Source organism: Dendrobates tinctorius, unplaced genomic scaffold (genome assembly GCF_039654945.1).
Source record: "Dendrobates tinctorius isolate UK_male_01 unplaced genomic scaffold, ASM3965494v1 ptg000187l, whole genome shotgun sequence".
In the NCBI taxonomy this organism is placed as follows: domain Eukaryota; kingdom Metazoa; phylum Chordata; class Amphibia; order Anura; family Dendrobatidae; genus Dendrobates; species Dendrobates tinctorius.
Window position 1 is genome coordinate 957,165 of NW_027361854.1, and position 24,806 is coordinate 981,970.

Sequence of the window (24,806 nt, forward strand, 5' to 3'; positions counted from 1 at the left end):
AGCTTTACCTTGTACCTGTCTGTCCACCCTCTAGGAGGCAGAATATCCTAGTCTCTGTGTCTTTGTTCCTACCTTGCCTTGTACCTCTCCGTCCACGCTCCAGGAGGCAGAATATCCTCGTCCCTGTGCTATTGCTCCCTGCCTTGTCTCGTAGCTATCCTCTCTGCCCACCAGGAGGCAGTATATCCTGGTCCCTGTGTCCTTGGCCCTGTACCTTGTCTCGCACCGTTACCTTGTCTGAACTCTGTCCTGCCTCTGTCCTTCAGTCTCCTTGCTCCTTGTCTGTGACTCCTTTCCTTGCTGTGTCTTTCCTTGTGTCCTCTCTGTCTGCTTGTGCTCCACACTCTTGCGGCTCTGCTTGTGCTCCGCACTCTTGCGGCTCTGCCTGTGCCTCGCACTCTTGCGTCTCTGCCTGCTCCATACTCTTGCAGCTCTGCCTGTACTCCGCACTCTTGCGGCTCTGCCTGCTCTGTACTCTTGTGGCTCTGCCTGTGCTCCGTACTCTTGTGGTTCTGCTTTGTTCTGGTTCTGCTGCTGCAGAACCTCTTGCTGCTCTGCAGCTCTTCTCTGCAGCCTTGCAGCTCTCCCCTTCGTGTGTGAACAGGTCCAAACCTGTTCCTCCATACACCACTCCTTCCTTTCAGAACTAGTACCTGCACCCACTGTGTGAACAGGACCCTACCTATTCCATACACCACTCCTTTCTGCCCGTGTCCCTGTGCCTTTCCAGTTGATCCCTGTCTCTGTGTCTCAGATGTGCCCACCTGCCAGTGTCTCAGCCGTGCTCGCCTGCCAGTGTCTCAGGCATGCCCGCCTGCCACTGTCTCAGCTATGCCCGCCTGCCAGTGTCTCAGCCGTGCCCACCTGTCAGTGCCTCAGCTGTGCCCACCTGCCAGTGTTTCAGCCGTGCTCGCCTGCCAGTGTCTCAGGCATGCCCGCCTGCCACTGTCTCAGCTATGCCCGCCTGCCAGTGTCTCAGCCGTGCCCGCCTGCCAGTGTCTCAGCCGTGCCCGCCTGCCAGTGTCTCAGCCGTGCCCACCATGCTCACCTGCCTGTCTGCTACTCGTGCCTGTCGCCTGTACCATCTCCCCAAGTGCGATCAGCAGCTACAGCCATGCACCACCCTGGAGTGGCACCTGGCAGCTGCCTGTCACATAAGCCTGAGCTCATCATCAGAGGCTCCAGTGAAAACCAAGGCAGCTGTCTTAGTCACACCCCTTCCAGGGTAGTCTGGTTTGTAGCACAGTGGGGCCACAACCCCCCTGGCTCACGACCATTAGTCAGGGAGTGAGCGTTACACTAAATGTGAACTGGACGAGTTGAGAAAGGAATCAAGTAAAAACGCTTGTTTTAAGCTGCAATTTGACTTTGTTTCTATTTATGTGAAACTCCAAGGAAGAAACCCACAGTGGACCAGAGAGGATCCAGACGGACAGGAAAGTGGACGAAATGGTACGCTACCATTGAGACATTGTATGTATGTAGCGGAAGATCAGGATGTTACAGAGCAACCACCATCAGCCACAACTACTTCCCTGGTCCCCATTACACTTGGCGTACAATGACACAAAGAAGGAAGACAACTTTAAACCCACCCCGCGTGGGCGTCCTGTATTGAAAATGGCTGGTAGAGTCGGCGGCCTAAACTGTGGATGCATGCCCCAGTGATTAGTGCCCACCCATGGTGGGCATGATGAAGGAGAAGAAGACCTCACCCCTTGCAACAGACCTCAGAGAAACAGAAGAAGACCCCCTGTGCCGCTGCGCAGTGCCATTGCAAGACACAGCAGCGGCAGCGATGGACCACTCTTGCACATGATCCTGCGGTGGCGTAGGCCACATCTAGTGGAGATGGCAGCAGGAGGAAGAAAAGACTCGACCCGGAAGGCTAAGGGGAGTCGCTGATGAATTTTGGACCGACCGATTGCCCGGACCTACTGAGGAGAATGTGCGGCTGCCGGAGATAGAACACCGTCGTCAGGAACTGGAAAGGACTGATGAAACGGAATGAGAGTCGGCCCCGGAGGAGCCCGTGCGGGAAATGGAGAAGCCTGCTCTGGAGTGCGCAGCTGCCGTGGCAGAGGGATCCGACGGTCGTGGAGCCATCACGGGGTGCCGGAACAGTTGGTGAGTGAGCTCTGGTTCCAAACCCCAGAACGTAGGCCCATGCCCAGTGGCGCACCGTCCGGCAGGCCACCTGGATTGCGGGGGTCATAGAATGGAAATAACAGCAGGAAAAGGAAATCTGGGCGAAGCTGCGCCGACCAGGAGGGGGCGCTATAGCCGGATATCGCACCAGGGGGCAGCTGGTCTATACGGGCACCGACCATGGCTGCCACCTCAGTTACGTACGGAAGGCCCCTGAGGGAAGGAGATTGGGTATCCTTCTTTAAAGAGGATAGCCCTCACTTTATGTCAGGAGGATGACCTGGAACTTTATGGGGACCGGAACAGGCCCAGTCGGCCCTCTGTTCTCTGGACACTGTACGGCCCAGTTCTGTCCCTGCTCTGTCATTACAATGCATGACACCTGTGGGTGCAGAGTTGTCATCATCTGGAACACAGGCATGGAGCCTGATGTGGGATACAGCGGCAAAGGAAGCGTGATGCCTGAACTTTAAAGGGAAAGTTGTGCTTGTTGCACCTAAAGAAATGGAGAATGAGACTGTTCCATGTCCCTGTGGGAAAGGGGCCCTGGAGCACCACAAAGTCGGGTGTATTGTGGCCGGTGCGGGTCATGGTTGAAACATTGATTTTTTTTTTCCATTTACCCCAAGTTTTGTTGCGCTTGTTGCGCCTCCCCTGCATAGAATAGAATAGGAAATAGTTAAGATAGGAGGGGCCAGCTGGGAAAAGATAGTAAGCTTCCTGGTTTTGAGTCGTAGGGCCTGGGAGCCCGGACAGGGCAGTTGAGCCCCGTAACATTATGTTCAAGTAAAGGAGCCCAGCTTGTCCAGGGCCTAGGAGTAACATTTGCCAGAGAAGCAGTCAGCAACTTAGAAAGACGCCTGTGTGTCTGGGGTGAAATGGACCAGGAACTTCTACAGTTAGTCGGACTGGTCAGACAGAATGCTGCGATACCGGGGACACCGGTGCGACCCTGCGATATTCCTGAAGAAGTGAGGGACAGCACAGGGACAGAAACTGTTGTGTCTTGTGAAGTATCTTGTGCTGTCCCTAAATGTGAACTGGACGAGCTGAAATACACATATTTGATATCGCCGCCTTCAGACTCACCCGATCTATCAATATAAAAGAGGAATTAACCCGATCGCTAAACGGCGTAACGAGAAAAAAAGCCTAAACACCAGAATTACGTTTTTTGGTTGCCGCTACATTGCAATAAAATTAATTCATCAAATGTATACCCACGAAAGTAATACCCAATACTTCACATCAGAATCTACACAAAAAAAAAAAGAAGCGACAGCGAAACATGCATTGGGGTGAGGGGGAAGCACTATCCTGCTCCACTGCTAGCATGCCAACTTTAAATCTTAGGTATGATACCTGATCATTTGATGCTTGTGCATTTTTGATTGATTTCTTGCCACTAGTGCAACTATATAGTTGCTATGTATTATTATGTGATTTGCACTTGCACTTTGTCACTTTATACGTACTTTAGTGATTATGGCTATATGGGAGATATTTAATGATTATTTACTTACCTAATTAGTTTTCATATATTTTAAATCCCTTATTAAGGGTTATCCAGTCTCTTTGATCTACGGGGTGGGCCATTTATATGGATACACCTAAATAAAATGGGAATGGTTGGTGATATCAACTTCCTGTTTGTGGCACATTAGTATATGGGAGGGGGGAAACTTTTCAAGATGGGTGGTGACCATGGCAGCCATTTTGAAGTCGGCCATTTTGGATCCAACTTTATTTTTTTTCAATGGGAAGAGGGTCATGTGACACATCAAACTTATTGAGAATTTCACAAGAAAAACAATAGCATGCTTGGTTTTAACTTAACTTTATTCTTTATGCTATCAGTGTGTCAAGAGTGGGAGAAGAAGGGTTGCATTGACAAACCAACACAACGGGCAGCACTTTGAACACATTTTAAAAGTGGTCATAAACTTGTAAATAACTCATGAAAGAATAAAGTTACGTTAAAACCAAGCATACTAATGTTTTTCTTGTGAAATTCTCAATAAGTTTTATTTGTCACATGACCCTCTTCTCATTGGAAAAAATAAAATTGGATCCAAAATGGCCAACTTCAAAATGGCCGCCACGCTCACCACCCATCTTGAAAAGTTTCCTCCCTCCCATATACTGATGTGCCACAAACAGGAAGTTGATATCACCAACCATTCCCATTTTATTTAGGTGTATCCATATAAATGGCCCACCCTGTATTATTGCTGTTAGCAGTTTTCTTACATTTTCTATACATTATATAATTGCTATACCTCTTTTGATATGTAAGTCCGAATTTTTTTGTGTAGATTGCAATAAAATGCAATAACGGGTGATCAAAAGATTGTATATACACCAAAATAGCATCAATAAAAACGTCAGCTCAGTGCACAAAATATAAGCCCTCACTCAGCCCCAAATCAAAAAAAATGCAGACGCTACGGGTCTCGGAAAATGGCGCTTTTTTTTTACACCAAACTTTGGATTTTTTTTTCCACCACTTAAATAAAAAAGAAACTAGACATGTTTGGTGTCTATGAACTTGTAATGACCTGGAGAATCATAATGGCAGGTCAGTTTTAGCATTTCGTGAACATGGTAAAAAAAAAAAAAAAAAAAAAAAAAAAAAAGCACTTTTTTTTTTGCAATTTCACCGCACTTGGATTTTTTTTCCGTTTTCTACAGCATGACATGGTAAAATAAAAAGGTTATGGCTCTGGGAAGAGGGGAGCAAAAAACGTAAATGGCCTGGGGTTAAGGGGTTAATGTGTGACATCAGTGTTTTTCTTGTATGGATAAATAAAAAATAAATGGCAAAGCTTCTCCTATACTTTGCAATGTTAAGCATGGTCAGTACATGGATGCCATCCGGGCACTGCACGTGTTTTTCACGGACCCTTGTCATCCATGCTGCCAGTAAAAAGCAGATATGTCTAAGTGAATTTTGCACGGACGCAAAGTGCATGTAAAAAAATGAACATGTGCATAGCACCAAAGGTTATAATGGGTACGTGTGTTATTTAGAAAAAAAGTGGATAGTACACGTACTGGAAACACGGCTGGGTGAAAGAGGCCTAAACAAAAGTTCTAGTTTTTTTCACAAAAGAGCTGAAACGTGCAGATTTTTGTACTATTAGAACCTGTGAAAAGTGTTGTGACTTTTAGAAGCCAGAAAACTGATGGAGAGGGAATGAAAAATCCCCCCTACATGTGACATAGAGGTGCATCTTGTGCATATAGACCCCTGGAGGGCCTGAGATCTCCTTGTGGCTAATTGCCACATAGGCATGCTTTGTATTTTAGTTTTCGTAACTTTTCTGAAAGAGAAAAAAGAATGTATCATAGAGATTATCCAGGCAGCTTGTCACAGTTCAGAGGCATCAAAGGATCACATGACCTCCAATCAGGGCAAAAGTCTTTCATTAGAAGTCAGGTTAATGAGGTGTAAATGAGCAGGTGAAGCCAGCTGAGCTTAAGGGGTTTAGATATAAATGCGAAACACATAGAAGATCCTTATGGCCTGAGATGAGTGGTTGTGAGGAGCAGGTAATGGTGGTGTAGTGATGTGTCTGGTTTGGTGGTGGTTGGAGTGGCTGGTTTTGTTTGGGATAAGGGTAAGACTATGTGGAGTTGGACTAGCTGTGGAAGCCTTCTGGATGGCACACCTTCTTCCAAACTTTGGTTGATGACTGGATTAGCATGTTAATATATAGTATTTCTGTCTTCCAAGCTGCATGGACTGTACACCAAGTGACTGGTGTGAACAGGCTTGTATGACCTGGCTAAGCTTTCATACTACATCCCAGTTCTTGGCAATCTGTGTTGCCAGGTCATGTTGTATGTACTTCATCTAAGATACTGAATGGGCAAACTGTAGCTACTGTTTCCCCTCTGCTGTTGCTGTAATTGGGCAGATTCTCAAGTTCTTATTTTTATATATAGATTATGATGGCGATCACATGAAATACCTTGCCTGAGGTCTAATGTCTGTCCTCTGTGGGCAGGCAGGCTTGTGAGATGAACTGGAATGTATTAATCCATGTAAAGTCACAGGGGGAGGTATGACTATGCTAATGACCACTTGTTGGGTATTTTATAGTAAGTTTCCCTGACTTTCCTCTTCCATTGTGCTGGAGACTTAGAGGATCAAGGCAACAGCAGAGATGAGGGTGATCTGGCAGCTGTCTGTCCTGTGGCTGCTGTGTGCTGGGATAGAGGCGCAGAACAGTGAGTACACAGACTGGCTATCCTTTATTCTGATGTGTTTTAACCTTTTAAGGACACTATGTGGCTAAAGTAGTAATGCCTTAACTTAACAGGGTGCCAAAAAAGTCCCCTTCCCACCCATTAAGTGTTTGAAGCAGGTTTGCTATATCCACAACGTGTCTGTTGTGCTCTACACCTGTATCTATTTACCTGCGGTTCACACTAAATCCATCATTCTCAACTATCAAGAAAAGTGAAACAGATTATATGGTGTGCGGAAGCCTAAAGATTTAAAATTTCAGTTTCACTTGACTGCAAAGAAAATAAAGTGTTAGAGCTTCTGTTCACACTGTTAGAACAAGACCTCTGAAGGGTCTATCATGGGAACATAAGGTAAGTAGTTGGGGATGGATTAATCACAAGTGGCACCAGTGTAGCCTGACTGTCCTCTCTGGTAAGATTCCCATATTTCAAAACCGTTGTTATAAATCCCCCTAAGGCCTGTATCACACTTCAGTTTTTTGTTTCAGTCAAAATCCGCCAATGGTGGAAAGCGGATCCGTTGCTAAAGTGATTTGAACGTATGCCACCGGACCGTTTTTCTTGATGGATCCGATGAATGAAGAATTTTAAAAGAACCGTAGCCCGGGGAGGAGAGAGCAAACATTTTTTTCCATCTGCCAGAAACTATTTCAGGGTTAAATTGCCGGCTGACCTCCTTCCTCCAGGCATGCACACTCTAAAATGCGGATCCTGCAGCAAAAAAAGCTGCATTGTCCGGGCATGTCGGCGGACACAAAATTTGGTGGATCCGCAAAAAAACGGATGGCCATCCGTCAAGATCTGCCGCTAATGCATCTCAATGGGGAGAAACTTGATCCGCCAATAAATGGCGGATTTTTTTTTTTTTTAAAACGGCAGATTTTGACTGATGGTCAAAAACGGAAGTGTGAAACAGGCCTAAGACGTCTCCTCTGGCCAAGGCACCTCGCAGTTTTGCATGTCATAATGTTCTATGTACCTAAGAGAAGCATCTTAAAGGGCTGTAATTATAGATGACACTTAAAGGGTTTCTTTTAGTCTGCTGTACACTGGCATGCCAGAGACAAATGTCAGCATTTTACATCTCCACCTGATTCCATATTGGCTCTCTACTGCTTTCTTTGCAGTAGCTCATGACTACTGCTGAGCTCACATGTGTAGATGTGAATTTTTTTATTTTCTTTGTTTGTACGAGGGCTGCCTTACAACAAGGCACACAAGATTAAAACTTCAGTTGTCCTCATTGAGAAGGGTCCATCAAGTTCTACTCACACCTCAACTTAAATTAAAAAAAAATAAATAAATAAATGGAGATTTGGTATCATTTTATACTAGCTCTGAATCATGTTCTTGGGTCCCTTTCACCAGACAATAAATGGCATTAAAAAGAAAACCAACCCCTGCAGTCAACTTGTTTTCATGATGGCAGAATGAGGCAAAGGGTAAACAATTTTATTAAAAAAATAAAAAAATTATATTTGTCTGGTGTGTACTATGTACATGTAAAGAACCTCCCATAATGTGTCATCTCGCTTCTAATTGTAAATCTCCCTCCTGCAATATGAATGGACCCTGGTTAGATTGAGGTAGAATAACTCCATGAAGGTCAGGAATATGCCATTCCTAACCCTGATCTCAAAGCCAAGTCAGATTTTTTGGGGGTGGGGGGAATATCTGTGGTGACCTGTGATGAGGTCTGTAGCTTCCATTGTTTCTGGAGGGTCATTTGGCCTAGGCTACCTGTCATATCTGAAATATGGAAACTTGTTTAAAGCGCTGAAGGGGATACTCAGGATTAGGAAGAGGAGTCTTTAAGACATGACACCACCCATGGCCATGAGTTGTACGTTGTTTGGCTCCATCCACTTAAATGGGGTTGAATTGTAATACTAGACATGGCTTATGGTCAAGTGACTCATTTTCTGAGAGGTAATTTATCAAATCCTGGACCACGCTAAAGGGGTGTACAGACACTTGGAACCTCTGCAGTATCTCACTGCCTGCTTTTAACCTGAAGGGTGGGTAGGGGTTGTACTATGTATACTATAATTAAAATGTGGATTTTTTTTTTTTTTTTTTTTTTTGAAGCGCTGAGCATCAGGATAACTAGCTTAAAACAACCTTGTATCTCTGCTACTGGAGTTCTCATGAAGGTTCTCTTGCCTCCAGTATAAATGTGTACACCGACGGCTTATCACATAGTATTGCTGGACAAATAACCATGGTCCCATAAAGCCTCAGGTTGGACACCTCAGCTGAGAGTCACATGGAAACTCAATCCTCCTTGGAATCTTGCATGTGACCTACTTTGCCTAGAGCCCCTCAGCACGACTCCAGATCACGCATCACATGTTGGGTTGGTACAAAGGGGCTTTCTAAGCCAAAAAGTCTGACTATACACATTCTTAAGCAGACGGCAGAGGAACCACTACATCAAAAATGCAGCTTAATCCCCTATCTCATGTGACTCTTGACTTCCTGTCACATTGTTAAGTTCCCTACCAAGCACTATATTAAAATGTAAATCTAAAACAAACTTCTTCATTGGCAATTTTTTCTCTTGTTTTATAGGATCTCGAAACAGGATCCAACAGAATGCTTTAGAGGTGCAAAGTAAGAAACGTCTGCCATTCAAATCGTGGAACAGCCAGATGTACCCTGTCTGGAAAGGAAGTGAAGCCCAGAAAAGAGATTGTTGGACAGGTCAGAAAACTGGTCTTGTACAAGGTGCAAATAAAGGATATTCTATGTTCTTGCGCTCCCATTCAACACTGCTTTTCATATGGCAAATTAAATATTGCTCCATCACCCTACTTTGAGGCTTGTTGATAACCTTGCCATGTTAAAAGGTGACAAGTCCCTATTTGGAGTTGGAAACCACATTAAACCTTATACCCAAAAGGCTGTGAAATTCTGTGAGGAGCAGTTCTTGAAGTGAATTAATCTTAAATCTAGCTGGATTTTCCAGCCTCAAAATAAAAACAAAACTGAATGTAGCCATGTTACTGTTGAGGAGGATCAGCATTTGTATAATGCATACTGCTTATAGAAGTATTTATATACAAGTGTTCTTGCCATCTTCTGCTTCACAGGAGGCCAGGTGACCTTTACTATCCAAAATGACGCCCCAACATTGACTGGTGCTAAAACTACATTCTCTATACAGCTGAATTTTCCCACCAATCAGACTATATTGCCTAATGGACAGGTTGTATGGAGCCAAAACTACACAGACAACAGTAAGTGGCCCTCAAGTTAAACTTGGTGCTGAGAAAATCCTGTACTGGATTGAAGGGCTTTCTTTGGCAGAAACTAGTCTCTAATCTTTTACGTAGGTACCTGGGTGTCGGCAGGTGAACCAGTATACCCTGATGAGTCAGCAGAAGGTTCTAAATGTACCTTTCCCGATGGACGTCCCTTCCCACGTGAAGCAGAGAAGAAACGCAGCAAATTCGTTTATGTCTGGCAAGCTTGGGGTGGGTTTCTTAAACTTTTTTTTTTTTTATTTTATCTTATTTTTTTTTTTTTTTTTGTAGTGAAGAGATGACATGGTTACAATTTTCTTCTAGGCAAGTACTGGCAAGTGGTAGATGGTCCTTCTTCCAATCTAACTGTAGAGACAGACGGCATTCAACTTGGCTCATACACAATGGATGTTGTTGTATACCATTATCGAGGGAGACAGAAATTCATCCCCATTGGCAGTACATCCTCCCAGTTTGCAATCACTGGTATGAAATGGCTTTTCTGTATAAACTTCATTCATCTCTTAAGGCCCCACTAAACTATGCACCAGCGATCCCAATAGCTGGTGAGCTGCCAAACAGGCAGATTTCACCAGCGATCAGTATCAGCGAGGATGCTGGTATCCAAGGTAAATATCGGGTAACTAAGCAAGTGCATTGCTTAGTTGCCCAATATTTACCTTGAATACAAGCTCCCAGCGTCTGCTTACAGTGCTGGGAGCTCGCTGATCGTTGCTCTCCTGCTGCCACACGCAGCGATGTGTGCTGGCCAGCGGGAGATCCACAATGAGAAAATGGCCCAGGACATTAGAGCACAATCGGCAATACCTAGTGGGGGGTGTCAGTCGCTGTTGTCACACAGCGATATCGCTGGTGAGATTGCTGTTGCATCACTAATTCAGCAATCTTGCTGTGTGACGGGGCCTTTATGCTCTAGAACATAAATCATTATTACAGCATGCTTAAGTACATTAACAAGTTCTCATCTATCTTCTCAACTGGTGAATGCCTTTTAACAAGGACCACTATGTACAGATAACCTAAGTTATCCTGGTGACTTGTTTAGACATAATTCTTGTCTATTATAGATCAGATACCAGTCTCCGTTACCATATCGCAAGTACTTGATCTGGACCAGGAGGACAAGCGCTTCATCCAGAACAGAGCAGTGTCCTTCTCTGTAGCAGTTCATGACCCAAGCAACTATCTTGAGACATCTGACATATCTTTCTCCTGGGATTTTGGAGATGAGAGTGGTACACTTATAACTCGGAACACAGGCGTTACTCATACATATGTTTCACCTGGTCTATTCAAGGCAAAAGTTGTTGTTCAGGCTGCTATTCCAATCTCTCCATGTGGCAGTGCTGCTCCTGTGGTGACAACTGCCCAGGAGGCTATCACAACTCAACCAGCAGAACCCACAACTGAAGCTACAACAAATGGTGGACAACAGACCGGTATGTACTTGCAGCACCGTGACCACTGTAATAAGCAAAAAATTGTAAAATTTCAGTATGTGCATAGTACTTGGGTCTGTTTGCCATAATTTTAGAGATGCAATACAAAAAAGCAACATGCATAAACCCTTATTGACAATTTTTAAGGGAGTCGGATTAATTTACCTTTACTCAACTTATGCCTAAATGCTATTAGGGAAGAAGTCATTTCATACTCTAGATGTATATGGCTATAACTTTTTTCTTTTTGCAGTGGTTCCCAGTGGCACAACAGTATTGGTTCCAATTAACTCCACGCTATCTCTTGATGAAGCTGATCTGTCTGTAATTGAGACTTCTGTTAACAATGAGGTGGCCATAGATCCTGCATCTGTAGAATCGGGAACAGATCAAGCAACTGTACCAAATGCAATCCTTGAAGCTGAAACTTCACAAGTTCCTGTAGTCAATGGTGAAGACACTGTAACAGAAGCTTTGCCTGAGGTCATGCCAACTACCCTGGAAGTCATTGCAAGTAATGCAGCAGCTGCAACAGGAGTCATGCCAACAGAGGCTGCAGAAACTGGAACACAGCTTGCTGAGGACATTGTGGAAAGTGCTGCACCAAGTGCCACAAACGAAGGTTCCTCTGCAATAGCAGCAGCTGAAGGTAAATTTACTGCAGAGTTCTTGGCGTGGCTACCATGAGCTTCTATGGCCATAACGCATGCCGCAATGTATACATCTTGGTGGTTATGTATAATGGCACTCTATCTCAGTATATTGCATCTGTTACTACATGACAAAGTACTGGATCCTGTGTACTTGCCTTTACCTTTCCACTCTAACAAATGGAAGACTTGTTCCATACAGCTGGCTTTCCTCTAGCAATATTGCTTAGATACTCCTTACTGTGTCTTATTGCCTGCACCTGACAAGTATGCTATTTGTTTTTCAGTAACTGATCTGGCTGCATCCAGTGAAGCTGTACAAGTCACTGAAGCTAACGGAGAAGTCATATTGCTTGCCAAGCGGCAGGCTCCTGAGGGGCCAAATGTTGGGTGCCTAATGTATAGATATGGAACATTTGCTAGTGACCTGGAAATTGTCTGTAAGTAACTAGTATAATGGGAGGCATACAGGGATTTAGTTGGAATTCATATGGTTGTGTAACAAAAGGAGTCCCCACCACCAAATGGCAGAAGCAGTAAAGGTATGGATAACGGGAACCCATACAGCAGTGCTAGGTATGTCACTTTTACAAAAAAGGGAAACCTAGTACTTAAGTGGACCCCCCCCCCCCCTATTAGCCTTTCTGATGCTAGTTATACCCACTGAGACATGTTCTCAGCAAATCCAACTAATGGCTTTTAAACTTTACATTTGCAGCTGGTATTGAAAGTGTACAGATTGTGCAAGTGGAGCCAATTGTGGCCGCTGGGCTTGAGAATGCCGTGGATCTCATGGTTACTTGCCAGGGAAGGTAATGACAGTAACTGCATATATTGGTGGTTACCTTTCAGAATGCTGCACCAAGCTTGTCTGTAATCTTTCACTCTAGACCCCTTGTTATGCAGTCTGGTTCTATTAAATTCAGACTTTATGTATGATTATGGACTTCTTACCAGATGCAATACTACAAGGAAAATGTCACCATAATTACAAAGACTTTATTGGCTTGTCTTCAAATTATTGTAGCAGAACTCAGAATATGTAATGTACAAAGATGCCCTTGTGACTTGATCATTGTTTGTCTCCACATTCCAGATTGTCAGCGCTTTCAACGCAGCGGATACCTGCCCAAAGCACTGCCCCTTCTGTACATGCAGTGATTCTGCATTTGTTCATTGAACACATGCAGAATTGCTGCATCCTATACATAGAACAGTGCTACTTATCTTGCAGAGACTCGAGTGTCCCTCCAAGACAAATAGACATGCTGAGGTCTAGAAAGTCACACTGCATGTGCATATAGGCAAGCTTGCCACCTGCAACTGTATATGCATAGTGGATATGGGGTTTCATAAAACCCCCTTCACTATGCTGTAACTCCTGGATGCTGCAGCTGTACAGTGTCCAATCCACAGCAAATACGCCACATGGAAACATACCCAAAGATGTCACCCATCTTTCCCTGAGTGTCCACACTCTGCATCCAGCAAGGACAGGCACACACGTCAATGCCTCATATTTCATGTGGCAATGTATAGATGTCCTGGACTTGGCATCTGCTGACTTGGTGTTCATTGCCAAGCAACAGTTATCATGTCTGGCAACAGATACTTTGTACAGAGTTGAAGGTAAAAATAACAATATAGTTCCTTCCCAGTTCTGCATGTGAAGTCATTCCCTCATTAAAGGTTGCAAATTTGGCACCTGAAATGCTTACAAAACTCTACAATCAGCTGCACATCTTCTCACCTTGCTCCACAGATGTTAGTATTGAATGTCCTGTTTCCATGGGTGTGATGGTCCTCAGACTCCACACTAGCTCTTGTGTCAGTAAAGCTTCAGTCCTGGAGTGACTTCCTATTCTGCATTTCATAATCTTGATTTGTTTCCACTTACAACCTGGAATTTCTCATTTTCAAGAGTACAATACAAAAGCTATGGGTAGCAAAAGCCCCTCATAAGGTTTCCATTTGGCAAACTATCAAAAGGGCAGGGGTGTAAAGCTCATGGCCTTAAATTCTTTGTGCCAAATTAAGGATAATCAGCTCTAGTTGAGTGAATTACCATGTTTATGCTCTTCCCTCCCAATACAGAGACCACTTTAGTTTCCTCAGTGTGTTTACCTGTCCTATACTCATTTGTGTATTTCTTAGTGTACCAAGAGAAGCTTGTACTGTCATTTCTGACCTGAACTGTGAGAATCCACAAGAGACTGTATGTAACCCAGTGGAGCCCTCATCTGAATGCCAGCTAGTATTGCGTCAAGTCTTCAATGATACCGGAGTCTACTGTGTAAATGTGTCCTTGACCGATGATGTCAGCTTAGCTGTTGCCAGTGCACAAGTTAGTGTGTCATCAGGTGAGTTTATGACCTTGTGCCAGAATAGCTTATATCTTAAGGCCCTTTTACATTTAGCAATGCACCAGCGATCCGACCCGGTCAGGATCGCTGGTGCATCGCTAAATGATCGCTAGTGAGCTTTCATACAGAAAGATCTCACAGCGATGCAGCAGCAACGCAGCGCACGATACTTACCATTCACACACAGCGATCCTGCGTCCTCCCGCCCGCGTCCAGCGTCGCTCGCCGTCACAGCAGGAAGTCTCAGCAGGAAGCGCCCGACGAGAAATGGAGCTGGACATTCTCGCGCGATCAGCGGGGGAGCCGGTCGCTGGTAAGTATCACACATAGCGATATCGCTAGCAATATCGCTATAACGTCACAAAACCAGTGACGTTTTAGCGATATTGCTAGCGATATCGCTTAGTGTAAAACCCCCTTTACATGTAACTAAACTAATTATAGTACTAGGCCCCCTGCAAACAGATCCATAGTGTCCAACTATAAAATCTGGCTAAATTCTGCTGAAACTGTCTTGTAGCAACAAAACATTTGCTATATATACTAAACTACCAAATGTGTATCTGTATAGGTGCAGCCTCTTCAGTGAGTGGGATTGCTGTTACAGTCGGTGTACTATTGGTTGCTCTGGCAGTAGCTACTGTAGCTTACACATACAGGTGAGATGTAGTATTCCTTCAGGGAGGGATAAACTTGTTAAACCATTGTCCCCAAGACTGCAAAGAGTACATGCAATAAATGTGTGGCATATGGAGCTCTTGTCTTGTACAACCATGCACTTAAATCTTTTTTTTTTTTTTATATTTATTTTTTTTTTTTTCCTCTTTAGGCATTTGAAGACCTACACACCTCTCAGAACAGAACACTCGGTGAACTGGTTTCCTGATCGTCCATCTCTTCGCCTCTTTATTCAAAATGTCCTTGGACGTTCCTTGAGTGGGGAAAGTAGCCCCCTCTTAAATGGTCGGGTGGTGTGAACACTTACTTTCTGAAGGATGGCAAGTGGTAACTAGTTTCTGGACTTCCATTAAACATATAAAAGCAACTTTTGGCAAACATGTGGCTGTAACTGTTACCTTCTAAGGTCCAATCCACTTCAAGCACTATGTAATGTCTGAACAGGACTTGCTGCAATATTCCTGAATCTGCCAATAAAATTTTTTAAAAGAAACTAAGCATGATATTTATAAATGGTGTGTTAAAATAAAGCAGTCATCCATCTTACTAAGAACTGTAAGGGTATGTGCACACGTTGCAGATTCTGCTGTAGATCTGCAGCAGATTTGGCCCTGCGGCTCCACAGCAGATCCGCAGTCATTGTACAGTACAATGCAAATCAATGGGCTTCTAAAACTGCAGTGCACATGCTGCAGATTTTTCCACACGGATTTGCTGCAGTTTTAAATCCGCAGCATGTCAAATCTTTCTGCAGATTCTGCAGCGGTTTGACACCTGTTCCATTGTCCAGGTATCAAACCACAGGCAAAGCCACAGGTCACTCTACCTGCAAATCCACATGGAAAAATCTGCAGATTATTCCGCACTGTGCACTCACTCCCTACTGCACCAATGTTGCATGTACTATGTTTCTGCAAAAATAAAAAAAACTGCATTCTAATCTAACAGGTATGGTGGGGGGCAATATTTTGTGCAAAACTGGCAAACTAGTAGGTGTACTACTGTCTAAAGATTCACCACATTTATCAACCAGCAGAAAGCACTGAGACCTGCATGTTCTCAAATTAAGTCCCACATTGCCCAGATGCATTAGATTAACACTGGGCTCAGTTTCTCCCTACACATCCACCCTGGCCCCATACATAATCAGTTGGTGGGACAAAGCAGTGCTGTAACTACACTTCGGGGCCCCGGGGCAAAACTTCATAGTGGGGCCCCTCAACATTTCAAATACTAGAGGTTGTGTGGAACATGGTGAAGCCTGCTACACTGTTGTATACAACACACAGGCTTCACCATGATCCGCAAGACCTTTAATAGATTTTGTTTATGATGCAAGTTTTAGAAGTTAAATTCAGTGAATGTTTGGAAAATAAGGTGAAAAATTCCAAATATTGCATTTTCAAATAACTGTTTATTAAAGTTTTAAACAGTATATATTTAAGCTTTGTTCACTTAAACATTCCTTAACCCCTTCCTGACATCCAACGTACTATCCCGTCCATGGGACCTGGGCCCCTATGCCCATGGATGGGATAGTAAGTCTACCGCAATCAGCGGCGCCCACGTGGTGAGCGCCGCTAATCGCGGCTGGGTGTCAGCTGATTATCACAGCTGGCACAATGTGTCAGGGGCAGTTACAGACCGCCCCGACACGTTAACCCCTTGCACACCGCGATCAAACATGATCGCGGTGTAGCAGGGGTTAAAGGGAAGCATCGTCAGGGAGGGGGCTCCCTCCGTGCTTCCCTGAGCCCCCCACGGCAGCACAATGTGCAGCGCTGCTGCAGGGGCTCCTTTCCTGCAGGCCCCCAAATCCAAGATGGCGACAGGGGCCTGCAGGAAGCTGCTTCCTCAGTGCCTGCAAAGCACAGGCATGAGGAAGCCTTGTGCACTGCCTGTGACAGATCGCTGATCTGTCACAGTAATCTGTGATGTGACAGATCAGCGATCTGTCACAGAACAGTGATGTCCAACTGGGACTATTTAATAAAGTAAAAAAAAATAAAAGTGTTTAAAATTTAAAAAAAATCGCCAAATTACAAAAATATTCCCCCCAATCCATTTTGAAAATAAAAAATAAATAAAAAAAAGTACACATTAGGTATCACCACATCTGTAGCGAACCCCTTAAACAAAAATAAACGAAGCAAAAAATAACTACCGCCAAACAAAGTGTAATAACGCGTGATCAAAAAGACGCATATAAATATCCATGGTACCGCTGAAAACGTCATCTTGTCCCGCAAAAAAACGAGCTGCCACACAGCATCAGCAAAAAAATAAAGTTATAGCTCGCAGAATAAAGCGATGCAAAAACCATTTTTTTTATCTAAAATGGTTTTCAATGCATAAAACCGACAAAACACAAAAAAAGACCTAAATAAGGTATCGCTCTAACCGTACTGACCCGAAGAATAAAACCACTTTATCAATTTTACCACACGCGGAACGGTGTAAACGCACCCCCCCCAAAAGAAATTCATGAAACACTGGTTCTTCTTTCTGCGTCCCAAAAATCAGAATAAAACTATCAAAAAATGTGACGTGACCAAAAATGGTACCAATAAAAACATCAACTCGTCCCGCAAAAAATAAGACCTCACGTGACTCGGTGGATCAAAATTATAGCTCTCAATATGTGGTGATGCAAAAACTATTTTTACAATAAAAAGCGTCTTTTAGCGTGCAACAGCCGCCAAACATAAAAACCGCCATAAATAGTAAATCAAACCCCCTGTTATCACCCCCTTTGTTAGGGGGAAAAATAATACACTTTATTTTATTTCCATTTTTCCGTTACGGCTGAGATTAGGGTTGGGGGTGTTGGGGTTTGGGTTGGAGTTAGAATCGGGGGTTTCCACTGTTTGGGCACATCAGGGGCTCTCCAAATGCAACATGGCGTCTGATTTCAATTCCAGCCAATTCTGAGTTGAAAAAGTCAAATGGTGCTCCTTCCCTTCCAAGCTCTGCCATGCGCCCAAACAGTGTTTTACCCCCACATGTAGGGTATCAGCCTACTCAGGACAAATTGCAAAACAATTTTTGGGGTCCAATTTCTCCTGTTACCCTTAGGAAAATAAAAAATTGGGGGCAAAATATCATTTTTGTGGAAAAAATGATTTTTTTTTTTATTTTCACGTCTGAGCGCTATAAAATTCTGTGAAGCACTTGGAGGTTCAAAGTGCTCACCACGCATGTAGATAAGTTCCTTAGGGGGTCTAGTTTCCAAAATGGTGTCATTTGTGGGGGGTTTCCACTGTTTAGGTACACTAGGGGCTCTCCAAAGGCAACATGACACCCGCAGACCATTCCATCAAAGTCTGCATTCCAAAACGTCACTACTTCCCTTCCGAGCCCCGACGTGTGCCCATACAGTAGTTTTCTCCCACATATGGGGTATCGGCATACTCAGGACAAATTGGACAACAACTTTTGGGGTTTAATTTCTCCTTGTACCCTTGGGAAAATAAAAAAAAATGGTGACTAAAAGATCATGTTTGTGGAAAAAATATGAATTTTTTATCTTCATGCCCGGGCGTTATAAACTTCTGTGAAGCACTGGGGGGTTCAAAGTTCTCACCACACATCTAGCTAAGTTCCTTAGGGGGTCTAGTTTCCAAAATGGTGTCATTTGTGGGGGGTTTCCACTGTTTTGGTACATCAGGGGTTTTCCAATCGCGACATGGTGTCCGATCTCAATTCCAGTCAAATGGCGCTGCTTCCCTTCCGAGCTCTGCCATGTGCCCAAATAGTGGTTTACCCCCACATGAGGGGTATCAGCGTACTCAGGACAAATTGGACAATAACTTTTAGGGTCCTGTTACCCTTGGGAAAATAAAAATTGGGGTGAAAAGATCATTTTCCCTTCACCCATGACAGCACCACATGAGAGAGGGATCCGCCCCGCCAGGACAGGAACCTACTGAAATATAAGGGGCGGCACCTCTCCCCTGCTTCAGTTGGGTTCCTGTCCTGGAGCGGGATCCCAGGCTGACAGCGGCAGTGCCTGCCATGGATGAAGACATGGACCCAGGGCCGTCCCAGCGTGGGAAGAGCAGGTCAGCTTACCTGCAGTGCTGGCCGTCGGTGCCTGGAAGCGCAGTCCCTGGGGTTCCTCCAGCAGGCCCTGGGTTCGTGCGGGTGCGGTAAGGCGGCCTCCATTCGGGGCGCTCCCCCGTGCCTCCCTCCCCCTGCGCGCGTGCGCCCGCTCGCTCGCTCCTTCTCCCTGGGACAGGGGAAGCCGGGCGTGACTTCCGGCGCCTGACTTCAGCGGCGCGGTGCAGCTTGGGTATGCGCCGGCTGACGTCACGGACGCGACGGACATGGTGCCTAGTGCGGCGCCGGCCACAAAAGGAGAAAAAAAAAAAAATGGCCGGCGGTCGCAGGGGTGAGGGTCAAAGGGATCGCTCACCGGGGCCTATTTAAAGGAGGCAAGGAGCAGAACGGCCGGGCTGTTACAATGGGGTCACAACAGGAACGCTCACCGTCCCCACTGTCTCTACCCCCGTCCCAGACCTCGGCATGGAAGCACGGTAGCCGTTCGAGCCGTAAGAGCAGCAGCCGTCCGAGCCACAGATCAAATGATTCCTCGAGATCGAGAGAACACAGACCACATGCTCCAGCGCAGCCTTCCAGCCCGGTACCCGTTTTTGTGGGTGGTGAGTGGATCTTCGTGAATGTTAGACCATTATTAATAGGGTCCTTTTTGTGTGTTATTTGCTTCCTTAGGTGAAAGGCAAAAAAGCAGGGAGCAAAAGAAATAATAGGGAGTGTGCAATATGCCAGAACCCCCTAGCGAAAGATTGGCAAAAAAACCTTTGCGCTAGCTGTATACAGCAAACAGTGGCGGAGGAAGTGCCGAGCCTAGCAACTCACCTCAGATCTGTCATAAAATCAGAGGTGGAAGGTTCACTTAAATTATTAAAGAAAAAGAAAAAAAGTAGAAGAAACTCCCCAAGTTCTTCATCAGACTCCTCCTCGTCCGAATATCAGGTTGAGCGCATGTCCTCTTCCTCCTCGGATAGTGACACTGGGGGTAGACCGTGTTTTCCGGTTGAGGATACTGATAGTCTCCTTAAAGCCATTAGGTCAACTATGGGCCTTCAGGAGGAAAAAGTGACCAAATCCCTAGAAGATGTAATGTTTGGTGGGTTACAGGAAAAGAAGAAACGCACCTTTCCAGTTAATGAAAGTCCAGGCGCTCATCGAAAGGGAGTGGAAGAAGCCTGAAAAATCAGGTAGCCTTCCTTCCTTCCTCAAAAAGGAGATATCCCTTTGACCCTAAGGATACGGAAATATGGGACAAGGTCCCAAAAATCGATGCGGCGGTATCCAGGTCATCCAAAAGGTCGGCCCTGCCCCTAGAAGACTCAGGAGTACTAAGAGATCCACTAGATAAGAAAGCAGACTCCTACCTAAGGCATGCTTGGGAAGCAACAGCGGGGGACTAAAACCTGCGATAGCCGGTACCTGCACAGCCAGGTCTTTAATGATCTGGCTACAGCAGCTAGAAGAAAAAATTGCTTCCAAGATGTCTAGGGAGAAAATTTTAGGAGACATGTATCTGCTACACGGAGCAGCCGCCTTTTTAGCCGACACCTCGGCCGATTCCATGAGGTTGACGGCGAGAGCAGCGGGACTATCAAATGCTGCAAGGCGTGCATTATGGCTTAAAGGGTGTCCGGGAGATCTACAATCAAAAGCCAAATTATGCTCCCTTCCATGTGATGGACAATTTCTCTTTGGAAAAAATCTGGACGAAATCCTAGAAAAAGCGGGTGATAAGAAGAAGGGCTTCCCTAGGTTTCAGGGAGATCAAAGAAGACCGCCCTTTCGGAGGGGGAAATTCAATAGAGGCCGGCCTCCGGGAGATCGGAAAAGATGGGAAGACAAGAGGAAGAAAGAGTCTGGATTCATGTTCGGGGGAGCCGCTTCATCCGCAAAAAAGTCCCCTCAATGACGCCGGCATCCCCGTAGGGGGGAGACTGATGCTGTTTGGTCAGGCCTGGGAAAATATATCTTCCAATACTTGGATTTTAAACATCATAAAGGAAGGTTTAAAATTCCCCTTTTTTCAACAGCCAAGAGCATCGTTTGTGGTGACCCCCGTCAGGAGAGGGGTAGAAGAACAGTTGGCCTTAGAGGCAGAGATCCTAAGCCTGCTGGACAAACATGTCCTGATCGAGGTCCCAAGAGGACAGGAAAGAAGGGGTTTCTACTCGCCCCTCTTTCTAATAAAAAAACCGGATCATTCGTTCAGGACGATTATAAACCTGAGAGGCCTCAACCGTTGGATACAGAACCAAACCTTCAAAATGGAGTCAGTGACTTCAGCTATAAGGCTGTTACACCACAACTGTTTCATGGCGGTAGTCGATCTAAAGGATGCTTACTACCACATCCCGATCCATTCAGAATACCAAAAATACTTAAGGGTAGCGCTCTACATTCGGGGCAACCTCAAACATTTTCAGTTCAGAGCCCTTCCATTCGGCATATCCATAGCACCGAGGGTGTTTACAAAAGTAGTTGCAGAGATGACAGCATTCCTCCGCATCCACAACACAATTATAATACCCTACCTAGACGATTTTCTAATTGTGGGCAACTCAGAACGTCACTGCACAGAGCAAGTAGAAAGGGTGATAGATACCCTACGGAATCTCGGCTGGATGGTGAATGTCAAGAAGTCAAGGCTACAACCCTTACAAAGGCAAATGTTCTTAGGTTTCATCTTGGACTCAAATCAACAAATTTGTCTCTTACCAGACGCCAAGGTGGAAAAGGTAAGGGATATGATCTTAGCAACAATAGATCAACCTCACACGACCCTGAGAGGGGCAATGTCCTTGTTAGGCACTCTGACAGCCTGTATCCCAGCGGTCAGATGGGCACAATTTCATACCCGTCAACTACAAGCAGAGGTTCTATCAGCACAGAAGTCGCTAAAAGGCTGTTTAGAAGGAAGGCTGGAACTTTCCGTAAAAACCAAAGGCTCTCTCAGATGGTGGCTAGACAGAGCAAACCTACTAACAGGGACATCGTGGCAGAAGCCAGTGTCCGACGTGATAATGACAGACGCAAGCTCCTCGGGGTGGGGAGCGCACCTAAGGGGACAGGTAGCCCAGGGACCCTGGGGACACCTAGAGCAAAACGCATCCTCCAACCTAAGAGAGCTACGGGCAGTAAACAGAGCCCTAAGGATATTCATGCCCACTCTAGAAGGCCGCAATGTCCGGATTATGTCGGACAACAGCACAACAGTAGCCTACATCAACCACCAGGGAGGGACAAGGTCACGCTCCCTAATGCTCGAAACCAACGAGATCTTTCACAGGGCAGAGAGACACCTACACTCCCTATCAGCCCTACACATCAGAAGGGTAGAAAACACACAAGCCGATTTCCTAAGCCGCAACACACTAAAACAGGGGGAATGGACCCTGAATCGGGTAGTGTTCCAAAAGATAGTACATCTTTGGGGAGAGCCAATAATAGACCTCTTTGCCAACAGAAGCAACAGGCAGGTAAAAAGATTCTGTTCACTGAACCCAAAGGAAGAGCCATGGGCAGTGGACGCTTTGCAAATTCCGTGGGATTTCAAGCTAAGTTATGCCTTTCCTCCGGTAGCTCTAATCCCAGTAGTAGTGAAAAAGATAAGGGAAGATCAGGCCAGAGTGATCTTAATAGCCCCGTTCTGGTCAAAAAGGCCATGGTTCTCACTACTACAGATAATGTCCCTCTCAGATCCGTGGGTACTGCCAGAGATTCCAGACCTGCTAGCTCAGGGTCCGGTATTCCACTCGCAAGTCAAGGGGTTCCATCTGACGGCGTGGAATTTGAAAGGTCACTTTTAAGTAATAGAGGATTCTCCCCTGGGTTGGTGGCTACACTGATGAAAAGTAGGAAGCCAGTAACAACTAATATATACGGTAGAATATGGAATAAGTTTCTGCAGTTTCTGGGGAAACCATTAGACCAAGAACCCCCGATCAAGACTATCTTAGAGTTCTTACAGGCAGGTCTACAGCTAGGCCTAGCGGTAAATACACTCAAAGTACAAGTTTCAGCGCTAGGCGCTCTATATAATTGTAACATAGCGGCAAACAGATGGATAGCTAGATTTATTAAATCCTGCCACAGGTCTAGACAAGTCCCATCGCAAAAAATGGCTCCCTGGGATTTAAACCTTGTGTTAGAAGCTCTCACAAAGGAACCATTTGAACCAGTACAACAACTATCAGTGAAATATCTTACCCTAAAAACCATTATTCTAGTGGCCCTTACCCTACGTGCCGATGTAAGTGACCTGCAGGCCCTATCAGTTGGTCCACCATATACCCAGGTATACCAGGACAGAATTGTCCTAAAAACAGACCCTGCTTATTTACCGAAAGTAGTGTCGGATTTTCACCGTAGCCAGGAAATCGTCCTCCCCTCCTTCTGTGAAAATCCGAAAAACCCAGGAGAGGAGAAATTCCATAATCTAGATGTGAAAAGAGCCCTCTTAGAGTATATATCAGTAACCAGCCAGTGGAGGAGGTCCCAGTCCCTATTTGTAGCCTTCCAGGGTGTCAGGAAGGGTTATGGAGTATCGAAAGGGACTATTGCCAGATGGATTAGGGAGGCCATTAGTGTAGCCTACTCAGCTAGTGGTGTTCCGATTCCTGATGGCATCAAGGCTCATTCCACCAGAGCCGTGGCGACCTCCTGGGCTGAAAAGGCAGAGGTATCAATTGAGAAAATTTGTAAGGCCACTACCTGGGCCTCACCCTCAACCTTTTTTAAGCACTATAGATTAAATCTATCCTCCTCGGCTGACTTGACCTTTGGTAGAAGGGTGCTGCAAGCGGTGGTCCCTCCCTAAGGTGTTTCGAAGTCTCCAAAAATCTCTCATGTGGTGCTGTCATGGGTGAAGGGAAAACCACCATGGTTACTTACCGGTAGCCGGTTTTTCCGGAACCCATGACAGCACCCGTATATTCCCCCCCTTTTTTTCACCGTATGGGTGTGCACAATAGTCGGGTGTATTTGTGTGATGTGGTGTTGGATAAACATGTAACTAACCGGGAAGTCCTCTCAATGCTCTGTAATCCAACTGAAGCGGGGGAGAGGTGCCGCCCCTTATATTTCAGTAGGTTCCTGTCCTGGCGGGGCGGATCCCTCTCTCATGTGGTGCTGTCATGGGTTCCGGAAAAACCGGCTACCGGTAAGTAACCATGGTGGTTTTTGTTGAAAAAATATGATTTTTTTAATTGTACTGCTGTACGTTATAAACTTCTGTAAAGCCCTTGTCGGTTCAAAGTTCTCACCACATATCTAGATAAGTTCCTTGGGGGGTCTAGTTTCCAAAATGGGGTCACTTGTAGGGGGTTTCCACTGTTTAGGTACATCAGGGACTCTCCAAACGTGACATGGCGTCCGATCTGAATTCCAGACAATTTTGCATTGAAAAAGTCAAATGGCGCTCCTTCCATTCTGAGCTCTGCCATGCGCCGAAACAGTCGTTCCCCCCCACATATCAGGTATCAGCGTACTCAGGACAAATTGCACAATAACTTTTGCAGTCCAATTTCTCCTGTTACCCTTGGTAAAATAAAAAAAATTGAACCTGAAGTACTTTTTTCGTGAAAAAAAGTTAGATGTTCATTTTTTTTTTAAATATTCAAAAAAATTCCTGTGACGCACCTAAAGGGTTAATAAACTTCTTGAATGTGGTTTTGAGTACCTTAAGTGGTGCAGTTTTTAGAATGGTGTCACTTTTGGGTATTTTCTATCATAGACCCCTCAAAGTGGCTTCAAATGTGATGTGGTCTGTAAAAATAAAATGGTGTTGTAAAAATGAGATCGCTGGTCAACTTTTAACCCTTATAACTTCCTAACAAAAAAAAATTTTGGTTCCAAAATTGTGCTGATGTAAAGTAAACATGTGGGAAATGTTAGTTATCAAGTTTTTTGGGTGCCATATCTCTGTGATTTAAGGGCATAAAAATTCAAAGTTGGAAA

At 45.1% G+C, this 24,806-nt stretch overlaps 1 protein-coding gene across 1 annotated transcript; it reads left to right on the plus strand.

Annotated features, from left to right (window-relative positions):
- Positions 1 to 5,661: 5,661 nt before the first annotated feature.
- Positions 5,662 to 15,291, plus strand: PMEL (premelanosome protein). The gene is made up of 13 exons (XM_073552207.1): positions 5,662 to 5,700; positions 6,254 to 6,381; positions 8,974 to 9,105; positions 9,495 to 9,641; positions 9,738 to 9,878; positions 9,972 to 10,133; positions 10,736 to 11,107; positions 11,361 to 11,756; positions 12,045 to 12,197; positions 12,476 to 12,569; positions 13,912 to 14,117; positions 14,692 to 14,779; positions 14,950 to 15,291. Exons 2-13 carry the CDS (start codon positions 6,318 to 6,320, stop codon positions 15,095 to 15,097), a joined length of 2,103 nt encoding a protein of 700 aa, XP_073408308.1. The 5' UTR covers positions 5,662 to 5,700; positions 6,254 to 6,317; the 3' UTR covers positions 15,098 to 15,291.
- The last annotated feature ends 9,515 nt before the right edge of the window (positions 15,292 to 24,806 follow it).

Bases quoted from the DNA above. Each gene is read 5' to 3' on its own strand.
- PMEL (XM_073552207.1), top strand. From the start codon at position 6,318: ATGAGGGTGATCTGGCAGCTGTCTGTCCTGTGGCTGCTGTGTGCTGGG. The intron at 6,382-8,973 runs GTGAGTACACAG...CTTGTTTTATAG, and splicing joins TGGGATAGAGGCGCAGAACA to GATCTCGAAACAGGATCCAA. The intron at 14,780-14,949 runs GTGAGATGTAGT...TTTCCTCTTTAG, and splicing joins ACTGTAGCTTACACATACAG to GCATTTGAAGACCTACACAC.